Here is a 19,841-nt window from a genome sequence, read left to right on the forward strand (position 1 = left end):
GGTGGTCAAATTCAGGGTCTGTTTTGCTGTTACCAAAGGTGCCACTAGGATAGGAAAAGTTATATTGATTTGAAGAGCCCAGTGTCCCATTGGAGCCTCAGTGAGAACAATATTGATAACATTATTGATAATGTTAATACTAAATAAGAGCCCCAAAATATGATTGATAGGTATGGCACATAAATTCTAGTGGGACCATAGCAATACTTACAGTAGCTAGGATATGATAGACATCACAAGTCATTGTATTAACCGTATGCATCCTTCTGCGTGCTCTCTCCGTAGTTTACTGACAGGGTCTACAAATGTGTCAACAAATAATTTCAATTAACGTGAAAAAAGGGGCATTACGACTGATCACTTGTAATCTGAAATTTAACAGAAGTCTCATGTACTTGATCTGAATATATGATTCCATTGTGTGAAATGTGTATGTCCCAATTACATTCTGAAATTAACAATTGAAACATCTGCAACATAAGTGTGTGTAACATGAAAGCTGAATAAATGCTGTATGTAATTAGTTACCATTGTTTTTTTGTCAAGTATAATTGTGTATTCTGTTCACACACACACACACACACACACACACACACACACACACACACACACACACACACACACACACACACACACACACACACACACACACACACACCTTGTAAACCCATTTTTATGATTATAGCATTGTAGAATAATTAATTCATAAAGGTACACAGGATTCCCGCGCCAAGCCAGACGTGAATTCCATTACTTTTTCCATGACTTCCCCTGACCATAAAACAGAATTTCCATGACCTTTCCATGCCCAACATATTGATAAGATTAAAGTACAAGTTGGTCCTTGTGCACAACCTTTCAGTTGTCCAGGTGCAGGTGTAAGGCAGGAAAACTTGATCAATGTAAAAAGTTCTTTAAACACAGGCTTTTGCTCTTTCAAGCGAACAACGCGTTTCGCCTAGTGCATCTTCAGGTTTGAAATAGAAAGAGCGAACTCAAAGATGCACTTGGCGAAACATGTTGTTCGTGAGAAAGAGAGACACTAAAGAACATTATCCAGTGGGCAATGTTTAATGAACTTTTTACATATTGATAAGATTGTTAAGACGGTCATCAATTTGAGATCTTATTAATCTTTTCAAATATAAATAATTTAGACTAAACAAAAGGTCCATGTTATTCCCTGAATGTGCATGGAAAACGCTGAAATTCCATGACTTTCCATGACTGGAAACACCTCTGTTGCATTTCCATGATATTCCAGGAATTCTATGACCAGTAGGAACCTTGGGTACATTTATCATACAGCTTCTTACATAGGGTTGAATTGGGTCAACTAAGGCCAACCTGGTTGGGATTTCCAAGTACCCTAAGTGCTACTGAATGGTGACTCGTTGCCACAGGAGTCATATGACCATGACTTGGCACTGTAGAGGGCAAAAATGTATCATTTAACACCAAAACGACAAACAATCACAAAGATCAAACTTCATGATGATGTCAGATGTCTCTTCATTTCCAACAATCAGACTTTGGTCTCTTCAGGTGATTTTGTAACTGACAGATGCATGACAGATTTTCAGATAAGAAACTTTCCATAACTGGGATGAGTTTGTGATGCATGAGTTGCGGTGGTGCTGGGTAAATTTCTCAGCGTGACCATACTCAATATTTCCAATGTTGGTGACTCACCTTCATAGGGCAGTGGTTAAATGACTCATTAGGCTACTCTAAAAAGTGACTGGTGACTCGCAACATTTCCGAGCTGAATGAATCCTCATGGTGACATTAAAAGATGGTATTATAGGCATATGTACAGCTGTGAACATACACATCTATTGTAGAGGAATGTAAATGACAGCTCATGTCTAAAATTAAAGTAAGAATTGAGAAACCGAATTGACAGAATTGAGCAAACCGAACACCAACTGAAACAGAGATTTCGACAGAAATGATTGTACTTTTTGTATGAACTGAGTGGTCCATATAGGCAGGGCTGCTGACAGCTTTGGCTGAAGTCATCTGAAAAGGCCCCCCACCCATCGTGAGGACCCAATTATGGACCCACCATCTCCCTGGGCCTTAGACAGCTGACACCTTTGTCCGCCCTTGTTGGCTTCTCTGCATATGGGAACTGTAAACATGCACTACACTGGTTTGAAACATTAGTAAGCTTTATCTTCACAGTAGATAAGACATGTCTATATTTATGAAAACCGTCAGCCATTTGGCCCATAGATGCCAATTACTGTTATCTGAAGAGCAGAGGCATTTGGGCGCTTAGATAAGGGCAGTAGGACATAGAACATGGCACAATAAGTAAATAAATATAGAGGCCTACATGTAGATATGATGTAGCCTAAAATGTAAAATTTCTAAATTCTTACTTCGTCAGGTGTGATTATTACTTGATAATTACTTATTTGATTAATTATTTATCACTCATTCAAAATTTAAAAAGCTTCATTGTGTAATTGATTGTCAATTACAGCATGCATCAACAAGGCAAAAGTTATAATGTGTAAGCACGTAGGGACATGCATGCGGGCGCGCGCAATTACGCACGTGCGCGCACACGCAGTACACACACACACAAACGTTTATTGTGTGTATAAAAGTATTCTTCACGCACAAAGCAGTTTTCACATAACTGTTTGACACCTAAAGCGTCCCCATAAAATGTTGAGTGTCTCCATTTCCCCGACATTAACCGCCTCTATTTGAAATCAATGCTGCACTATATGAACAGAAATGTTACTGTAGTGCAGGGTTTTTTTTATTAGGGTGGGGAGACCGTTGATTGGGGGAAACCCAGCGGGCCTGGGAAGAATGTTCATAGCGCAGTGCGCACGCATGGATATGAGCCAAATGGGTGTTCCACGTAGAGGGTGTGGCCAACACCATAACTGCGAGAAAACAGTGCCCTTTGAGATTTTGTCACAAACTGGCAAGACACTTGTTTAAAGTTTCAAGGGAGCCATCCTTGCAGTAAGTAGATCTACCTTCTGTAAAATGGGCAGCATCGAAATTATTCAGTCAGAGCTGTAACATCATTATAAGAACGAAGGAAGTCGTACAGCGGTAGCGTACACATCAATTGATCCTATCCAGTCGACCAGCGAATATGCAATACCATATGCGATATCACTATGCTAAGTTTGTTTTTGCGATTTGTAGTGAACTGTGCTGACATCTGAAGTGTTTTTCAAGAGCGATTTGGGCTATGACATAATCACGTGACGAGCAGAAAACCGTAACTCTCACCACGGCTCTGACACATAATTCAGCCATTTGATGCAACAAGTCTGCTGTCAACAACGTCGGGCAAATGTTAAAGCGTCACACTAGATAGGCTACACCATGGTTTTATTCGACAAGTTAACCAAAGTATAAATCAAAAAGTAGGGCGCATGGTCTGATGGAAGCCGTTGGAAATGTGATTCATTTCGGTAAAACATGGCCATCGCATGATAGAACCAGAGAATCTTTGATAGAACATGCATCTACTATGACACGTTATAGGATAATTACAACAGAGATGAAGAAGAACTAAAACTTTTTCAGGTATGGCTGGGCCCGGTGGGCAGTGCGTGGTGAAGGTGGAACTCACAGTATCCTGTGAGAATCTGCTGGACAAAGATGTGTTCTCCAAGTCAGACCCGATGTGCGTCCTGCTGATGAACACATCTGGACACCAATGGGCCGAGGTGATCAGTTCTGCTCCCATAGAAAACATTAAAAAACGTAAACGAGAGTATAATGTAAACATGTCCATGTTTTGACGCTCATTCAAGGCTCTTCTTTGGCATCCAGGTGGGTCGCACTGAGACCGTGCAGAATTGCCTTAATCCAAAATTCGCCAAGAAGTTCCTAATAGATTACCACTTTGAGCTAGTCCAGAAGGTGAGGTTTGAGCTGTATGACATCGACAGTTCAACGGCCAGTTTAAATCAGCATGACTTTCTCGGGGAGACAGAGTGCACAATTGGTCAGGTAAGACAGACAACACACACTCGCGCCTAATATTGTTATTACCAGACAATGCGTTTCTTGTTATGTAGTTATAAGTGAGAATAGCTCCTGGTATTTCAGATCTTACTCCAACCATGTTGAAGCTGATGAATAATACTGAGTTGACTAAGGTGCTTTGATGAATGGGTTACTTTATAATACCAATGAGGATGTCATTGTTTATCTATACTGGTTGTGAAAACCCAGCACGGACATTGTTCTAACACTCTCCTCTCCATTCACATTGTTCTTTCACTTCTACTCTACCGTCAGGAGAGTGCAGTATTGAATACAGATTCTGAGTTAACTCATTTATAACCATTCAACACACACACACACACACACACACACACACACACACACACACACACACACACACACACACACACACACACACACCTCTGTTCATTTGGAAAGAAAAAAGCAACAGTTTAAAGTGGCACAACTATTTTGTCATTATACACACCTGAAATATAACATAGGCCTATAATATTGCCTCATACAAAATCACACATCATTTTTTATTTAGTCTTTATTTAGACACTATTGCATTTGTATGTGATTGTTTTATTCTTCTTCAGATTGTGTCCAGTAGTAAGCTGACTCGACCACTCGTACTGAAGGACAAGAAACCTGCGGGGAAAGGAACCATCACGGTAACACAGCACATGATTTGGTGTGATTGGTGTTTGTACAATAATAATAATAAAAAGCTGGCCTCAACGGCAGCTCCAGTGGCCTAACCGGCACCTCTGGTGGCCTAAACAACGGGCAGGGTGGCCTAGACGACTCTTACCTACACGAAAAAGGCCTAAACGACCCCTAACCCTATAGGCTACAGTAGATGGGCTGTTCCAAAGCACTAGGAAGTAGGATGTTTCTGTCCAACACGGTGAGATGTATTAGAATGCCTGTTGAAGCTAAATGTATAGCTGAGCTGTGAGTTGGGGTCAGGTTGAACTACTGTGACACTTACAAAACAAATTCAGAAAAGACAAATATTTTCAGAGGATCTAGTCAAAGTGTTAGTGAAAGTGAAAAAAGTGAAAGCCCATTGGGAAACTCCAATTCCCATTGTCATTGTGACACAGCACTCCACAGCACACAAGTGAACACTGCACATAACAAAATTGCATTTATGCCTCACCCGTGCAAAGGGGCTGCCCTCAATGCCACCCCTAGGGAGCAGTGCGACAGAACGGTACCATGCTGTTTGTACCTCAGTAATGGAGGAGAGCAATGGTTAATTACTCCCCCCCGTCGGGAGTCGAACCGGCAACCTTAGCGCTACAAGTCTGACACCCTAACCGCATGCCCATGTGGCATCTACATGCATAGCTGAACTGTGAGTTAGAGTCTCGTTGAACTACTCTGACACATACAAAAGAAATTCAGAAAAGAAACATCTTTTCAGAGGATCTAGTCAAAGTGGTAGGTGTTTGTTGTCAAGGTGGCCGCCTTAACTGTTCAGTGCTGGGGTTGAAAATGATGGCGTGCCGTAATTGAGTATTACTTTCAACCAATTTCTAATACATGCCTATTCTGTGAATAAATACTAGGCTGAATTGGGTGCAGTAATGTTTGCCCAACTGTTCATGTGCATTGTCAGCATGATAGTGTATGTAAATTTGGCATGCATGTCCTCTTTGTAAGTTGCTAAAAAGCATCTTCTAAATGTAATGTAAAAGTTTACAAGTATCACTTGTTTGTTTTAACGTAAATCTTAGCTGTGCGTCTTTTTCCCTCCCAGAGACAAAAATGGACATCATGTTTAGTCATTCTCCATGTTTGTTATTTCAACATGGAGTTCTGGAATGCTTTGAGTTGGGAAGCCGCTGACTCCCACTCCCACTTGATACATCCTATTTCCTATTGCTCTCGAACACAGCATAGGCAAGACTTGGCCTTTTGAGCTTTAACGTTTAAGGTCTGATGTACATTTGTACAGCCTACTGCATGTATTAAGTCATTGGACACTAACTTAGTTCTGGATGTAAAAAATAGGTAAAAAATATATTTTTTTGTTTTGTTTATTTTTATATTGAGGCAAACTTTTCGTTTACATTTAGGTTTTTGCTGAGGAGATCAAGGACAACCGAGTGGTGAATCTTGAAGTGGAGGCCAGAAAGCTGGATAAGAAGGTAAGAGAAGAGCCTACTGTAGTGGTCTGTACCCATTGAGGATGAAGTTAGCCTTTTTGAAGAAGCACAAGATACTTCTGTGATACCTTGTGAGACACCGTAGGGCGAGTGTGGCTCTATGCGCTGAACATTATTATAATGGACTAGTTCAGTGGTTCCCAACCTTTTTCTTCAGGGACCCATATTTTCAACATTGTAAGCTTTGGTGACCCATGTTTCCCGGTTCAAAAAAAAGATGTGATGTAGCACTAACATTTTGCTGCTTCTATCCATATATTAATGAAATGCTTTATCATTTTCTTTTCAACATGGGCTTTATATGGTATTAAAATTAAACCCCTTATAGTAAAGTGGGCTCTGCAACCCTCCGTGGATCTTTGGTGACCCATAGGTTGGATCACGACCCATAGGTTGGGAACCGCTGGACTAGTTCAATCAGCTAAAGTGAGAGAGGGGAGGAGAAGGGGGCGCGTCTGTGGCAATTCTCATTCATCAAGGTCATGTTATCCAACATACACATACTGTAGTTAAGTTGTTGTAAGCACCTGTATTTCTTCCTGGAGCTTGGTGTTTCGGAACTCCAGGGGCCTCATTTATCATCAGTTCGTAGAATGTCTTCTAAAGTGTGTCTTACGAGTGAAATTTAGAATGTTCGCAAGTACAGAAAAATCGGGATTTATGAAACGTGTGTTGGCTGTTCCTACGCACACGTCTGCATGATAAATCCCACACCTTCCAAATCACTGTGCACGCGCACATTCGGGGTAATTTGCATCCCGAAACGCCTCCAAGTAGCCATATATGGTATTGAAATATATTCAAATGCCATGTGAATTCGAAGGCGCCACCCTGTTTGGACACACATGAACACACGCGGACACACGCGCCAGTCGAAGCGCTGGCGGGAAATGTGGAGATAGAAACATTTCCGCAGCAGAAGTGGAGGTGCTTTCGACAGGAGGAGGACAGTGTTTCAAAATAAGTAAAAGAAGGAGACACACATGGACGAAAACACTGTAAAATAGCACACTGTCATACTCCATTGTCATTCAAAGCAAGCTGTACCTTGCACGGTCAATATTATTTGCAATTTCGTGTTTCTTCCACTCGCACGCATGGTCTGAGGTGTGCGTAGATTTAGGCACATTTCTACGTTCAAGTACACGTTCATAAATCCCATACTTTGCTCAGGAATGATCGCACGCACGCTTTACGCACAGATCTGTACCTAAGAACGCTTGATAAATGAGGCCCCAGATTCAGTAGGTGAAATACATTGGAATGGTGGTGAGATGTTTATTGCAAACTGTTCATGTCCATTGCAACTTCTCACCGTAAACAAAGATTGTGACGTCAACACAATACTTGTGACACTCAGTGATGTGAATATTGTATGCGATTGAATTTGAGCTTCTAGCATCTAGACTTGAATCATTTGGGTAGAGGAAGGTGAAGTAATCATAACTGACATTCAGTGACTACCGTAAATGAGGTCATTGAACTTCCTTCCTGCTTCATACCCTGTTTATTAGTGGGCACAACGATGCAAAGTATTCAAGAAAATGCCTTGCTAATAACTTGCCAAGCCTGTTTTGATGTGACGTTTACATGCACTCAGTGTTATGTTCTTGCTCTTCACATTGTTGATTGTTTATTCCTATTATTCATTCATTATTTAACTCATTCATTCACTCATTCATTCATCCATTCATTCACTTACTCATTCATTCATTCATTCATTCATTCATTCATTCATTCATTCATTCATTCATTGTTTACTGTCATGAAGGATTTCTTTGGAAAGTCTGATCCGTTCCTTGAGTTCTACCGACAAACAGAGTCAGGATGGCAGCTGGCCCACCGAACAGAGGTATACACACACACACACACACACACACACACACACACACACACACACACACACACACACACACACACACACACACACACACACACACACACACACGCACACAGAGCTGAGTTGAGTAGGCTTAGGCAAATCACAAATTCTTCAAATAGTTCAGAAGTTTTTCTGTATAGTTTGGACATTCAGAAGGACATTTAGGAAACAAAGAACTTAGTGCTGTTCCCAAAGACTAACCCCATTTAGAGTCTCTGAAGTTGCTAACATTGGCCATTGTAATTATTTACAGTTTTGCTATTACACGGAAAGCTCAAATGTATTTATCCGATTCCTTTGTAGCCCATTATAATTATTCACAGATCTATGTTGGGTTGATTGATGGATGTTATACTATGCAACTGTTTCTACTGATACTGATATTTGGTGTGTGTATTACATACATTAACCCTTTTGTGCATAGCCTGTTATAACCATACTGTCACAAAAAATATAATGGCCATGTTTTAATCTGTGCAATGTTGTTATGATGTAGTTGTTTTGTTGTGATTGTAGTTATGAGTATTTTCAGTGTGAGAGTGAATAGGTCTGTCAATGGGCCCATCTGCAGTAAGAGGATACAAGGCATACATTACAAATCAATTGTGTGCGTATGTGTGCAGGTCGTGAAGAGAAATCTGAATCCCTGTTGGAGGCCCTTCAAAATCCCTCTACAGGGTCTGTGTGGAGGAGATGTGGAAAAACCCATCAAGGTGAGTGTCTGAAAACACATGCACGCATGCGCACACACTCACACTCACATACACAAACACTAAACAAACACAAACACACCCAAAGTCTGTTCTTTTGTAACAGGTAGGATTTTGTGGTTAATATAATTTGATATTATATGGGTGGCACTGCCATTGTAATTCCAGGCGTGGGTGAGTATCGTAAGAGTATATACTGTAGCTCTAAACTTACAGTATATGGGAGTTGTACTTAAAACGCTGTAGACATTGCTGTGCTTAATATAGTACAGTTGTAAGTAAATCATGTGTGAAACTGTTGCCTTTTTAGTAATACAGACACGTATTATAGATTTTTGAATAGGTTTTGTCTGCTTCTTAAATGCACCTGTGCACAGTATACGTATACCTAACAGTATAAGTGTACCTACAGTTGAGGACGATATTATTAGCACCCTTCCTGAAATTAGACATCTCTCTTGATTTCTCAGTGAGAAGGACCATTATGAACCGTTTATTCTATTCTGGAAACAAATACACTGATTGAGATTATGTCCAATGAGTTGAATTTGGATTTTTCCATTTTCACAATGAGTTTAAACAAAAAAGGGTAAAAATGGCAAGGACAAAATTATTAGCCCATTGATAATTAATAGTCAATAGAGTGCCATTTATTAAACAAAACTGACATCGGGCACTTTGATTAGTTGTTAACTATGTTGGCACATGCCCTACCAGGGATTTTGGACATTTTTTTCATTGCAAATAGTTAACCTGATCCAAATTACATGGATGTTGAGGATGGGCATTCATTTTCAGCACTCCTCAAAGACTATCTAAAGGATTGAGATCTGAACCACAACATGATCATGGTTTTAGTAACCTTGTCAAGTTGAAGAACATTTGAACAAGTTTGGATGAAAGCTTTGGGTTATTATCTTATTGAAAGATCCAGTGAAGATCTTAGCTTCCTCTATGATCATATTTTTGCATGGTCACCTTCCACATTCGATCATAATCTTCTGTTTTTATGGTGCTGTACACCCAAACAAGGTTTCCTGTGGCTGAGGCTGCACAGAATGATGCTTCTACCACAATGTTTAATTGTGGAAACCATGTTATAAAATTTTAAGGACTATCCCTTTCTTCACCTGACAGAAGCAGGATTCATGCATCAAAGCAGGTGCCATTGAATCTCATCAGATGAAAGCAGAGACTTTCAAAACTCATTTTTGACTTTCAAATGTTCATAGGCAGAGCTCAATAACACTCTGATATGCACTGCCTTTAGTAAAAGGGTTCTTCTGTGATGATGGCCCCAAAGCCCAATATGATGACAAGCCCTAACAGCTGTCTTTCTTGAATTAAAAACTCCAGGTGAGGCCAGGTCAATAACAATCATCTAGGCAGGTGTCCAATGCTTCTTTGGTCTAATGAGACTAAGCAGTTTCCACAGTTACACATAGTGGTGGGGGTATCAAGTTTTTAGACTGTTACTCAGCCTCAGACAGAGGGAGTCTGGTTCTGGATCTGGATTGCTGGGTCCTCCAACAACATTGTAACCCAAAGTAAACATTTAAATTAGTTCAGAGGTTCTTCAAGGACACTAAAACCATGATACTGGAATGACCCGCTCAAAGTCCAGTCCTCAATCCAACTGAGAGTCTGTGGCAAATGTCTATGCTCAGCATCCATGCAATTTCGACCAGCTAAAACACTTTGCAGTGAAGAAATGGCCCAAAATCCCTAGTGGGGCATGTGCTAGGTAACAACTGATCAAAGTGCCTGTTGTCAGTTTTGGTTCATAAATGGTGTCATATTGATCAGGGCGCTAATAATTTTGTCCTTGTCATTTTTGCCCTTTTTTGTTTAAACTCATTGTAACGATAGAAAAATGCAAATTCAACTCATTGGACATTATCTCCATCAGTGTATTTGTTTCCAGAATAACAGAAACGGTTCATGGTCATTCTCACTGAGAAATCAAGAAAAATGTCTTATTTCAGAAGGGAGGCTAATAGTATCGTCCTCAACTGTATACTAGATTCCGTACCTAAGATGTACTTACTTATTATAGAGGTGTACTGATAATAGATTCCATAAGATATACATAGAGTACTTATTATGGAAGTGTAGTGTACACATAATAGGGATGTATGATAGCTTCTGTAAGATGAGTTTGCATACTGACTGACTCTCTGAGGTTTTATCCTCTCTCTCGTCTCAGGTGGAGTGTCATGATTATGACAATGATGGCTCCCATGACTTGATTGGGACATTTGAAACAACACTTGCACGCTTGACAGAAGCGGCGCGTGGAAGACCAGTAAGTATACCTGAGAGAGCAGTATGTATGTAATATTGATTTCTCAATGTGTTCCACAGGAGGTGAATGGGTTTTCCTAATCTAGTTTATTTGTACAATTGTTACCCTGATTTGCGTTTTTTTTTAATGGGATGTTCCGTTTGACAGGCAGAATTTGAGTGTGTGAATATGAAAAAGAAGCAGAAGAAAAGGAGTTATAAACACTCAGGCATCGTGAGCGTCAAACATTGTGAGGTAATGTTCTCTTTCATGTTTTCCTCGCACACCAGCTTCGTGTGTGTGTGTGTGTGTGTGTGTGTGTGTGTGTGTGTGTGTGTGTGTGTGTATGTTTGTGTGTGTGTGTGTGTGTGCGCGTGTGCGTGCGTGTGGCGTGTGTGGTTGTACTACAAAGCTACCACATGAAACAGGCGGCCAAAGAAATGCCATTACCACAATTATACAGTTATACACATCACATTTGTGCCAGAAATGTTTGACCACTTTGACAGTTTCCTTTTTATTGAATAGTAATTTCCTTGATTTTGTCTGTTCTCACCATGTGTGCAGATTGTGAAGGAGTACACATTCCTGGATTACATCATGGGAGGATGCCAGCTCAACTTCACGGTAAGAGTTATTCTCTGGGGTGGATTTGATTATTAGGACAGCCATGGGGTAGCCATGTGCCACGGAGGCCAGCAGAGCTGGGTAGTAGAACGTTCGTAAACCCCCCTCCATCAGAGGCAGACATGTGTCCCAAAGATTGCCAGTTCGACTCGCGACCCGCCAGGTTAGTGGAGGGGAGATAATTAACCAATGCTCTCCCCCATCCTCCTCCATGACTGAGGTACCCTGAGCATGGCACCATCCCACCGCACTGCTCCCTTGGGGCGCCATCGGGGGCTGCCCCATTGCACGGTGAGGCATGAATGTAATTTCGTTGTGTGCAGTGTGCAGTGAATACTTGTGTGCTGTGGAGTGCTGAATCACAATGACAATGGGAGTTGGAGTTTCCAGTCGGGCTTTCTTTGGCTTTCGCTTTCATAAGCCTCACACAGATGCGGTAGTGCTGAAGTATCAGCCTGACCCTTAAGCCCAGTGGTATCATAACTGTAGTCCCATGCGAACTGCTGCTGTGACTGAGAGGTCACCTGTCCATGTCCCGGGTGGCTGATTGCGCAGGAAGATCTAATGGCTTACTCATGGGCAGCCATGTTAATGGTTTGGCAGCTAGTCTTTGGATCAAATTTGTTGGTTCGAATCCCACCAGTAGGAAGAATGTGTTCCAACACCGGGCTGTATGCATGCATGGCTGAAGTGCACTGCCTGAGCAAGGCACTTACACTCATATTACTCTAGGGGCTCCAGTTACCATACACTGAAATAACTGTACATTTCTTTGGATGAAAGTGTGAGCTAAGTGTAGTGTAATGCAGTGTATTGTTACGTTACGTATAGAGATGCACCGGATGCTGATTTTTAGGATCCTGCCGGATACCGGATCCACTCCTTAAGATCCTGCCGGATCCGGATACCGGATCCTATGAAAGGGTCGAAACACATAGCCAACTCGCACACGTGGGCCCTTTTTATTACGTTGGCGCAAACTATTTTTAAGACTCATTGACTTACTGCCACACTGCCTTCAACGGCCGCTTCCAAAGGGCTTTCACTCCATGCAGCGATTGGGGTTGTGAAAGACTGACTGAAAAGCCTAGGCTACATAAAAAGTAGAGATTCCCCAGATCCTGATTTTTAGGTAACTGCAGGATACCGGATCCACTGCTTAAGATCCTGCCGGATCCGGATAGTCTGAAAAACCCTATTATCCTGCCGGATCCGGAACCGGATCTTGGATCCTGTACATCTCTAGTTACGTACACTTAGCAAAGACTTTTGTTCAAATGGACTTACAAGAAAACAACATAATCACTGGCATAAAGTATGGAGCCTTGGACCGTTTCCATAACAATGTATGCACAAGTGCAGATGCAGACTCGCAGCACTGACTCTTCCTCTCCTGTTGTGTCTGTCTGTGTAGGTGGGTGTGGACTTCACAGGGTCTAACGGTGACCCTCGCTCTCCTGACTCGCTGCACTACATCAGTCCCAACGGGGTCAACGAGTACCTCAGTGCCATCTGGTCTGTCGGCATGGTCATCCAGGACTATGACAGGTGACTCACAATGCACTCACTTTCACAGAGATTGAAGTAAACTGCAGGGACTGACTGTAATATTTTAAATGCCCGTCACAATGGTGATTTGTTTTCTCTACATGCTATGTAAATGTGATGTAAATATGTACATTATAGGAAAACAATATCGGATTTTAAAATATCTGCATAGCCTACATGTAGCCAAGGCCTTCGTAAGAACAGTAGCTATTCTTCTTCTCATGCTCTTATTAACGGGACTACAGTATATGTGGCATTTGTGTAATTTTGGAGTGTCTATATGGGGGCAATATGTTATAAAGTGATCATTTTTGAGAATATGCTTGCTGCAGTCCACCATCATATAACGTTTGGTCGGTATGTTACTCACTATCGCCCCCAGAGACATAAACAAGAATGGACCTCCCAAGGCTAGTTAGTTCACACACAAACTATGAAGGAGATCTTGACAGTGCTATTCATTTACTTTGGTGAGGACATAGGATTATTTCTTCACACCTTTTGGGTTTGTGTGTATTGTAGATTGTGCATGCATTACACTTCAAAATTACACAAATATCACATGTTGGATCTTAAACTGTTGAAAGTTTATTTGAGTGTGTAGTTGAGTAAACATGACAATGTAAGGGAAATGTGACTGCAAAAAGACTGTGGTGCAATGAACCTTTTTGGAATCTTTTCTGGCCTACAGTGATAATCTATTTCCTGCGTTTGGGTTTGGCGCTCAGATTCCACCTACATGGCAGGTATGTGTTAACACTCTCACACACACACACACACACACACACACACACACACACACACACACACACACACACACACACACACACACACACACACACACACACACACACACACAGAGTTTGAGATTTCTTCCATGATGTCTACTTCATGTGTGTTGTTTACTCAGGTGTGTCAGTGGTGAAGTGTGTTTTATTGTTTCTTCAGGTGTCTCATGAATTCCCTCTGAACTTCGACCCCGCTAATCCATATTGCCAAGGTGTGTACATTTCCGTTCTCTCCTCTTCTCCTCTGTCAGTTTTGTTAGCCTATCTCTATCTTTGCTTTTTTTGCCTTACAGGCCAGACTATATGGCATGGAATACATAGTCTGGCCCCACGCCATTAACAAAGGCGGTAACCAGGGCTCTAAATTAACCCCCGCCAACAGGCCAAATGCTGATGAAAATTCGGTTTTCTAGCCTTACTAGACTTACTAGCCACTTTGACCCCTTGGAGAGTGTGTGTTTGACTAGTAATATTAACATATAATAGCCATTTTGGCTAGTGATACATATAATTGGGAGCCCTGGCTGTAACTGCATACAAATAGCCAGCGCAGCCTCGCTGAGTCCTCCACATTTTATTTAAGCTCTTTGTCCAATTCTTTGCTACTACAGCATTACAATGTTGCTATGACACTACGGAAATTCTTTACAGACAGTACAACAAGTATACAATTGTCAGTCTGGTGGTAATAAACGTCTAATAGGGTCAGTTGAGGAGTTTTAAACCCCTCGGACAAAGCACACAGTCTGGGCCCGGACCTATACACAGTGAGCACTGTTTTCCACCACGCTCCAGCCAAAATGTATACGAATGAAATCTTCCAGCTACTTAAACTTTATTTAATCAAACGTGCCTCTGGCACAATGTACAATGTATGGATACGAGATAACAGCAAAGACTGAAACTGGAACTGATAGCTCATTGATCAATTCTTATCATTGAACTGTGTGCATGTGCGCGTGTGTGTCTGTGTGTCTGTGTGAGAGACAGACAGACAGACAGACAGACAGACAGACTGACAAAGAGAACGGGAGAGAGAGGGGGAGAGCGCATGCATGTCCCTCACCATGACTGGGTTGGTAACGATCATGCCCTTGCACTCCTTGTGTGGTGTGTGTGTGTGTGTGCGTGTGTGTGTGTGTGTGTGTGTGTGTGTGTGTGTGTGTGTGTGTGTGTGTGTGTGTGTGTGTGTGTGTGTGTGTGTGTGTGTGTGTGTGTGTGTGTGTGTGTGTGCGTGTGTATGTGCGTGCGTGTGCGTGTTAGGTATTGAGGGTGTTGTGGATGCCTACAGGCGATGCTTGCCGCAGGTGAAGCTCTTTGGTCCCACAAACTTCTCGCCTATCATCAACCATGTGGCACGGTTTGCACACCAGGCAGCCAGCCAGAAAACAGCATCGGTAAGACACTGATATGTTTGTTACATTTCATTATTACTATGTCATGGTATCACATGGTGTCTATAGGAGAAAACTGACTCTTGTATACAAAGTCTATTTGTGTCTACACCCCTGTATGACTCTTATTCCCTTCTCATTTCTTTTTTTCCTTTGGTTACTTTATCAATCTCGCTTGCTCTCTCTCTTTCTATCTCTCTCTCTTTCTCTCTCACTCTCTCTCTCTCTCTCTCTCTCTCTTTCTTTCCACAGGAATACTTCGTCCTGCTCATCATCACCGATGGTGTGATCACCGATATGGACCAGACTGTGGCGGCCATCGTGAACGCCTCGCGTCTGCCCATGTCCATCATCATCGTGGGGGTGGGCAGGGCCGACTTCGAGTCCATGGAGATCCTGGACGGGGACGACCAGCGCCTCAGAGCTCAAAACGGCGAATTGGCAGCCCGTGACATCGTGCAGTTTGTGCCCTTCAGAGATTTCCGGAATGTGAGTGTTGTGCTGCCCTGTTGCTTCAATGTTTACAAAGCTCCACTGTTGCGTTTTGGTCATGCATTGGCTAGCTAGAGTGACCCCACACACACACACACACACACACACACACACACACACACACACACACACACACACACACACACACACACACACACACACACACACACACACACACACACACACACACACACACACACACACACACACACACCACACAAAGATGCATACACATGTCACATATCATCGTATAAGCATGTGCCTCTGGAATCCAAAAGATTCATTGTGTAGATTCAGACTGAAAAAAAGATATGGCCATCTCATGAATTTAAGTAACCATCTTAACACAGTTACATCATGTTAACATTTAATATAATTGTTTGGTTTCAAAACTACATAATATGATGAGATTGTACACAAACTTGTTCAGAGGATGTAGGGATTAAGTTAATCGCAAATGATTATCAAAACATGTTTCAATCACATTGAATCAACACAGAATACACAGTTTTATTGAATATGAAAGGTCACTTAATTGCACTAAGTTCTGAAACATTAAAATCTAAACATTTGTGTGCAACCACTGCCCAACAAACTTTCCGTGCATTATCTGTATCTGGTTAAGTGCCTACAGTTAGTCCTAAATTAGCACTAGTGTCTCAGTGGACGCAAAGTGCCAACTCGTGGAATCCAGGATCAAGTTTCTAACTTTGCTGTGCTTGAATACACGCTTGGATATGATTGCATGTGGTTTGGGGTTTACACTCTTGTGGTTAAAAGTAGCCTGGAAGTTAATCTAAAATTAAATTAGAAATCTGATGACATGTTGTTGTCAGTAGTGTATACTTTGTGGGAGCTTTTCAAAGAGACAATTCACAGCAGTTGCTATCCAGGTTTATTTGATTCCTCCCCAAAGATGGTCACGTTGCCCACATTGTTTGCATGCACATTCTGAACCCTGGCTCTAGCTACATATTTGTGATTTTTCCTAATTAATTATACATTCCTTATTTACATTGATACATTGAAAATGCATGTATAAAACCAAATTTCACAATAGAAAATGCAATATTTTTGTAGTATAGCAGCAACACAAAATGCTCTCTGCATATTTTCCTTTTTTCACCTCTGCCGATCATTTGACTTATTTCCGTGATACAGTATCTGAAGTGGGCTGCCAGGCCTGATGATTAGGGAGTTGGTCTTTGGATATGAGAGTTGCAGGTTCTTATACCACCCTTACCTCTCCCTTCTCCCCTCACACAGAGTAGAGTAGAGTAACTTTATTGATCTGAAGGAAATTAAGGAACAAGCAACAAGGAGGGACAGCTTTAACATCATTGCTTCAGCGTAACCAATACCAATACTGTTACCAACACTCTGTACTGAAATAATCGCCAATCGATAAAGACCACAAGATTCTGCGTGCAGCCTTTTGACATGTTCAGCCTGGAGAGTCGCCATCTTGGTAAGGGGCTCCTATAGTTTTTCACATTATCCGCCAAGATGATTACGTTTTAGGGAAGGTATGGCGATGGTATTCTCCTAAGATTCTCTCTCTCTCTCTCTCCCGCTCTCCTTTCAGGCTCCCAGCGAGGTTTTAGCTCAGAGTGTGCTGGCTGAGTTACCAGAGCAGGTGTCTTCTTTCTTCAAAATGGTCAATCTGAAACCAATCCATGACCCGCCTGCTTCAAGTTGAAAGTAGGACCCACTACCCAAAAATGTATTAACCGCTTGCTGCTTGCAAACTCCCCACTCAACATTGAAATAAATATGCTTTGTCGTTTTTTTGTTTTCTTCCATCTTCAGTGATCGATTTTTGTATCTTCGGTTACTCTTACTTGCATTTTAGGCAACATAAAATGCATGATGTCTTTTGAAAAGGGATCTTACAGGGCAAAACAAAACTGCTACAGCGACTAACCTCGTTACTGACTACCGTTTATGGCATAGAGCAGTCTAAACTACATGGTGGCGGTGGCTTTGAATGAACGTTGTTTTCAGTGAATAGAAGAAGGGCACTGCTGCTGTAATACTACTTTTTTTTACACTATAACCACTTTATTTATTTATTTTTTGTGAGTTGGAACCAAAACTTAAGCAATCGAAAAATAAATTGTGATATCGTGAAGTAATAGTGTTGCTCTCTACTAGGGCTGTAACGATACACTCAACTCACGATTCGGTTCGTATCACGATTTTTTACCTACTGTTCGATACAACCCACGATTTCTGAAATGTGTCTCCACTGAAGTTTGGAAACACTATCACATCAAATCATAAGGTTGTTTTCTGGACTAATGGGTAATAAAACTTTGAAAAGGTGTATCACGATACTGCCTCCTTGTATCACGATACAGTATCGTGACTCAGTGTATCACGATTTCTCGGTTCGATACAATATCGTTACAGCCCTACTCTCTACTCCTTCACACTAAAAGCGATATCATGATAGTAGTAGTAGGGTTGGTCAGGGCTATTACTGTATATCCTCTCTGTGCAAAAGAGGAGCAGAGAGAGAGAGAAAGAGAGAGAGAGAGATTTCTGAATGGTATGCATGTTAATATCTCAGTGGAATGCATGTCATGTATGTGTTTATGTGTGCTCATATTGCGTGTGACTATACAGCTTTATCCCTTGTCTTTGATGGTTGATTTGTTCAATCTGTTCAGTGCTAACCTACTAAACACTGGCTATCAAAAATGACTTTCTAAATTCTGCGAGCATTGATCTGACAAAGTCTGACCTTGTAAACCAAGGCTTCGCTCACGTCCACAAGATGGCTCTGCAGGCTATTGGTCGAAGCTACAATAGGTCAGATCACTCTTTCCTTGTCTAAGCTACAGGTGGGGTCAGTGACAGAAGTCATGGGTCTTTACCTTAAACCCTCCCCAGCAAGCCCTTAGAAATGCTCAATTGGGCTCAATGGGCTCCCATGCTCGGGGGTATTAGAAATGTCAGAGATAGCCAACTTGTCCAAACTGACTCTAATGTGAAACTTTGTTCTGTGCCAAAAGAAGTGTATACAGGGCCAGGCTAGCGCTACTAATTTTGACTACCTTAATCTGCCACAACTTTATTTCTCTCTCTCTCTCTCTCTCTCTCTCTCTCTCTCTCTCTCTCTCTCTCTCTCTCTCTCTCTCTCTCTCTCTCTCTCGCTCTCTCGCTCTGTCTCCTGCAGTCTCCTAAAGAGGCGTTGGCCCAGAGTGTTCTGGCTGAGGTTCCTGGTCAGCTGGTCTCCTACTTCAACATGACCAAGCTCCCTCCGCCCTCCCAGCCAGCCCCTCCAGCCCAGCCCTGAATTTCAACAGCCAATTAAAACACGCCATATGCAGAGACCACGCCCATTGTGAGCTGTCAGTCAACCCCTGTCTCTCTGCTTTCAGATGTCTCTTATATAACATTCCTATGTGCATGATGGCATGACAACACTTAAGCATGTCTGCATACACGCTCTCAAACCAACAAATACACACACACACACACACACACACACACACACACACACACACACACACACACACACACACACACACACACACACACACACACAGAGACCAGGTGCACCAAAAGGCCTTGTCTGACCTGAGATCAAACATAACGACTGTCGATACACCATTATGTGTCTTTTCACACACACACACACACACACACACACACACACACACACACACACACACACACACACACACACACACACACACACACACACACACACACACACACACACACACACACACACACATTCAGAAACCAGGTTGTCTAACCTGAAATCAAACATAAGGACTGTTGATATACCATTATGTGTCTTTTCACACATATACACATGCGCACACACACACACACACACACACACACACACACACACACACACACACACACACACACACACACACACACACACACACACACACACACACACACACACACACACACACACACACAC

At 41.9% G+C, this 19,841-nt stretch overlaps 1 protein-coding gene across 2 annotated transcripts; it reads left to right on the forward strand.

The window, feature by feature from the left end:
• Positions 1-2,884: 2,884 nt before the first annotated feature.
• On the forward strand, positions 2,885-19,630 carry LOC134455661 (copine-3-like). Of its 2 annotated transcripts, XM_063206876.1 has the most exons (17): positions 2,885-2,988; positions 3,565-3,707; positions 3,814-3,993; positions 4,593-4,667; positions 6,081-6,152; positions 7,942-8,022; positions 8,676-8,765; positions 10,969-11,067; positions 11,215-11,301; positions 11,614-11,673; positions 13,088-13,221; positions 13,913-13,967; positions 14,170-14,221; positions 15,273-15,406; positions 15,656-15,892; positions 17,481-17,596; positions 19,077-19,171. In XM_063206876.1, exons 2-16 carry the CDS (start codon positions 3,567-3,569, stop codon positions 17,592-17,594), a joined length of 1,611 nt encoding a protein of 536 aa, XP_063062946.1. In that variant the 5' UTR covers positions 2,885-2,988; positions 3,565-3,566; the 3' UTR covers positions 17,595-17,596; positions 19,077-19,171. The 2 variants fall into 2 exon arrangements, with proteins under 2 accessions (XP_063062946.1, XP_063062945.1); XM_063206875.1 differs by lacking the exon at positions 17,481-17,596 and having other exon boundaries at positions 19,077-19,630.
• The last annotated feature ends 211 nt before the right edge of the window (positions 19,631-19,841 follow it).

Source organism: Engraulis encrasicolus, chromosome 9 (genome assembly GCF_034702125.1).
Source record: "Engraulis encrasicolus isolate BLACKSEA-1 chromosome 9, IST_EnEncr_1.0, whole genome shotgun sequence".
Classification (NCBI taxonomy): domain Eukaryota; kingdom Metazoa; phylum Chordata; class Actinopteri; order Clupeiformes; family Engraulidae; genus Engraulis; species Engraulis encrasicolus.

Coding starts and splice junctions, on each gene's coding strand:
- LOC134455661 (XM_063206875.1), top strand. CDS start 3,567: ATGGCTGGGCCCGGTGGGCAGTGCGTGGTGAAGGTGGAACTCACAGTA. Junction 6,153..7,941: donor CCAGAAAGCTGGATAAGAAG/GTAAGAGAAGAG, acceptor ACTGTCATGAAG/GATTTCTTTGGAAAGTCTGA. Junction 14,222..15,272: donor CGCTAATCCATATTGCCAAG/GTGTGTACATTT, acceptor TGTGCGTGTTAG/GTATTGAGGGTGTTGTGGAT.